Source organism: Aedes albopictus, chromosome 3, assembly GCF_035046485.1.
Source record: "Aedes albopictus strain Foshan chromosome 3, AalbF5, whole genome shotgun sequence".
Taxonomy (NCBI): domain Eukaryota; kingdom Metazoa; phylum Arthropoda; class Insecta; order Diptera; family Culicidae; genus Aedes; species Aedes albopictus.
In genome coordinates, this window is record NC_085138.1 from 138,351,442 (window position 1) to 138,355,102 (window position 3,661).

At 42.8% G+C, this 3,661-nt stretch overlaps 1 protein-coding gene across 1 annotated transcript; it reads left to right on the forward strand.

The window, feature by feature from the left end:
• Nucleotides 1–1,077: 1,077 nt before the first annotated feature.
• On the forward strand, nt 1,078–3,038 carry LOC134292247 (uncharacterized). Its single transcript, XM_062861237.1, has 2 exons — nt 1,078–1,436; nt 1,755–3,038. The coding sequence occupies exons 1-2, from the start codon at nt 1,089–1,091 to the stop codon at nt 1,929–1,931; spliced, it is 525 nt and encodes a 174-aa protein (XP_062717221.1). The 5' UTR covers nt 1,078–1,088; the 3' UTR covers nt 1,932–3,038.
• Nucleotides 3,039–3,661: the final 623 nt, after the last annotated feature.

A 3,661-nucleotide genomic window follows, 5' to 3' on the forward strand; every position in this document is an offset into this window, starting at 1 on the left:
AAAAAAAACGACATCGGAGCACACATTCTTCAAGAAATTATCAATGAGAAAACAACAAACTAGTAGGAGTCGTGAGTTCGAGTCTCACCGAGAGGACGAGTAACTTTTTCGCAAATTTCACCTCAATTTGTCCATTTCTCACTCACGCCAGTATATGTAAAGTCTAGCTTTTGGAATAAAGTAAAACTTCCATTCGGCTGGATAAGCCGCAAAAATCGATAATTAATTAATTTAATTATGTCATCGAGCAACGGACTCATGTTCCGTAACCGGTCGTTTGAGAACGTCGCGACCCATTGGAAGCTTTCCGCTCACCGCACGATCTCTTCGACACAGTCGTCGATGAGAGGTGTGTGGACTTCCAACACACAAAAACAATGCGCTCTCGCCTAGGCTTTACATATACAATGGTCCAGTGCACGAATTCGTGCTGGCCTGCTTTCTCCCACAGGAAATTTGACGTTTGAGCGGTGCCGACACCGCTCAAACGTCAAATTTCGTGTGGGAGTAAGCAGGCCAGCACAAATTCGTGCAGTGGACCATATATGCGTAGTGTGGATGTACATCTCATTCCATCCGAAAGGGGTGCAATCTGTGGAAAAGATAACCTCGGAATTTTGTGTTGAACTTGAATTCAGGTTAGCAGCTATGTCTTCGAGTCTTCTCGTGGCGTAGCGGCAACGCGCCTGTCTAGTTAGTAGGAGTCGTGAGTTCGAGTCTCACCGAGAGGACGAGTAACTTTTTCGCAAATTTCACCTCAATTTGTCCATTTCTCACTCACGCCAGTATATGTAAAGTCTAGCTTTTGGAATAAAGTAAAACTTCCATTCGGCTGGTTAAGCCGCAAAAATCGAAAATTAATTAATTTAATTAACAAACTACTGCACGGATCGGCGAAAAAATTTCTTCTGGTGCCTTCCTTCTCTCAGGTAAGCCCAAGTATATGTCCTACCGAAGCTTCCACAGATACTGCCGCATTTCTCAAGAAAACTCTAATTCCATATCCTACATCAACACCACAACGGAACGATTCGATGGCACCTGCCACCACGGTATTATTTTCCCGAACAGCTCGCCTAATCACATCAATGAGAACAATCCTCAATGAACACGCAACGATCACGAAACATCGATACGTTTTCGCTACGAACGACTACTATCCCGATACCGCCGACGAGGGCTTTTCTCCCGGTGAGGTAAGCCTAAGTATATGTCCTGCCGAAGCCTACCTTACTGCCGCACTAGGAAAAAAATCACTTCTTGTAGAACAAATCGACCTCGCACTACACTACCGACGATTAACTCAGCGAAATGAATTCAACCTGATACTGCTGCTACCGACGATTCAGATGCACACACCGATACGCCAATCCTCGCCGCCAAACTACGTTGTCAACACTGATAGTCCCGAACGACCCATTCATCATAAGGTTCAGGTCAGAGAAGTTGTTATAGAGATGCGCGAAGACTGAAACCAAAGGTTCCAATTGAACCGTCAAACGCGGTCCCAATCGAGCAAATTCAAGGAAATAGATAAACATGGGAAACAAAGCGCAACATGAAACCACATGAAAGTGTGTTAGTGCAAAGCATGACGTCACTTGTATGCTTGACATCTTATGGGCAGATCAAACTAACACGCACGCGAAAATATAATTTTGTTCACCGCAAAAATTGATTGTTATTGGGCGTGATGTAAATAAACATAACCTAAATCATCTTCGCGCTTCTCTATAACAACTTCTCTGGTTCAGGTGAGCGAAAACCACGATCAAAACAACAACACGGTGCGTTCGATGGGCTCGTTGACGACATCCATCGTGCTATCATCTTGCTTCGCTGACATTCGCATCCCAATACTGTCACCACAAATATCAGAGACAGGGAACGAATTCAAGATTGATAAAAGGTGGGACTCCATTCGATATTAAGGTGATGCATAGTTTTAGCTATAAAATTGGAACGATTAACATCTGCAATATCTCTAACCAAACGAAAATTGATGCGCTTTTGCCATTCATCCGTGCGTCGGAGTTAGATGTAATTTTCCTACAAGAAGTGCAGAATGAGCATTTAAGGTTACCAGGTTTCTCGATAATTTTCAATGTAGATGCCGATCAACGCGGTACGGCCATAGCGGTTAGGGATCAGTACAATGTTCATAATGTTGAAAAAAGTCTAGACAACCGAATAATATCGTTGAGGATTGGGACAGTCTCGTTTATAAACATTTATGCTCCCTCTGGTGCTCTTCATAGAACAGCAAGAGAAGATTTTTTCAATTCCTCTGTTGCACACTACCTCCATCATACTACGGAGCATGTGGTGCTTGGCGGCGACTTCAATGCAGTTGTCAACGCAAAAGATGCTACTGGCAGTAGCAGTATAAGTCCGATGTGCAAACGGCTAATGAATGCAGCAAAATTGGTAGATACATGGGAAGCGCTCCATGGAAACGATGTTGAGTTCTCGTACATAAGATCTAATACAGCGTCACGTATAGATCGTATACTAGTCGTAAACACGATGAAGCCCCAACTTCGTGTGGCACATTTTGCTGTCACTTCATTTTCGGACCACAAAGCATACGTTGTGAGAATGGTACAACCGCATCTTGGAACTCCTTGCGGACGAGGAATTTGGCGTCTACAAGCACATACCAGATAACTCGGAAGTCATTGACGAGCTTTCTCGAAAGTGGGCATACTGGGTGTGTGCGTGAAATAACTATAGGTCATGGATAGAATGGTGGATTTTGTATGCAAAGCCCAAGGTGATTTCGTTTTTGAAATGGAAAACCTCCATATTGCACAGAGAATTCAGAGATGCTATAGAACTCTACCGACGCTTGCTGAAGGATGCATACGATAAGCTGCACGGTAATCCAAGTGAACTAGTAGCAATCAACCGTATTAAAGCACAAATGCTGCGATTACAAAGAAATTTTTCGTCGAATTTTCGAAAAAATAATGAAACCTATGTGTCTGGAGAATCTACTACTTTGTTCCACGTTGCTCAAAATCATTGGAAGCGGTTCAAAACATCAATTTCGACGTTGCAGACAGAAGGGGGCAATGAGATACGTGACCAAATTCAAATAAATGGGGCAGTCAGGTCCTATTTTGAGAACCTCTATTCTTCCGGAAATGCTGTGCATTCTACGGATTTCATGCCAAGCAGGACAATCCCTATAAACAACCATGCGAATGACAATTTGATGCGAGCAGTAACACACACACTAAGTTTTTTTTGCTGAATCTCGGCAAACCGATTGCCGAGATTGGCACCGCTGAGTGCTCGGCAACCAGCTCGGCAAAAATTGGAAATGCCGGGACCTCGGCAATCACAGAAATGACAGCTATTGATATTTTGCCGAGATTCTCAGCAAAAATATTTGCCGTAGCTCGGCAAAATCATTTCCCAGCATAATTGGATTTGCTGAATCTCGGCATTTGATTTTGTTTTTTTTTTTGAGAATTGCACAAATAAATAAAATTAGTTCTTAACCCACATGAAAACACAATAAACAAGTTGTACTTTCGAACATTTATTTTTCATTGGTCCATAAAATTGAAATGAAAAATATACAATTTGTTGCCGAAAGCATTTACTCCTCTCGGGGTTCCTCCATTCATCAAGATTGGCTTAGGCAGAGCTGTAC

Coding starts and splice junctions, on each gene's coding strand:
- LOC134292247 (XM_062861237.1), top strand. CDS start 1,089: ATGAGAACAATCCTCAATGAACACGCAACGATCACGAAACATCGATAC. Junction 1,437..1,754: donor CCATTCATCATAAGGTTCAG/GTCAGAGAAGTT, acceptor TCTCTGGTTCAG/GTGAGCGAAAACCACGATCA.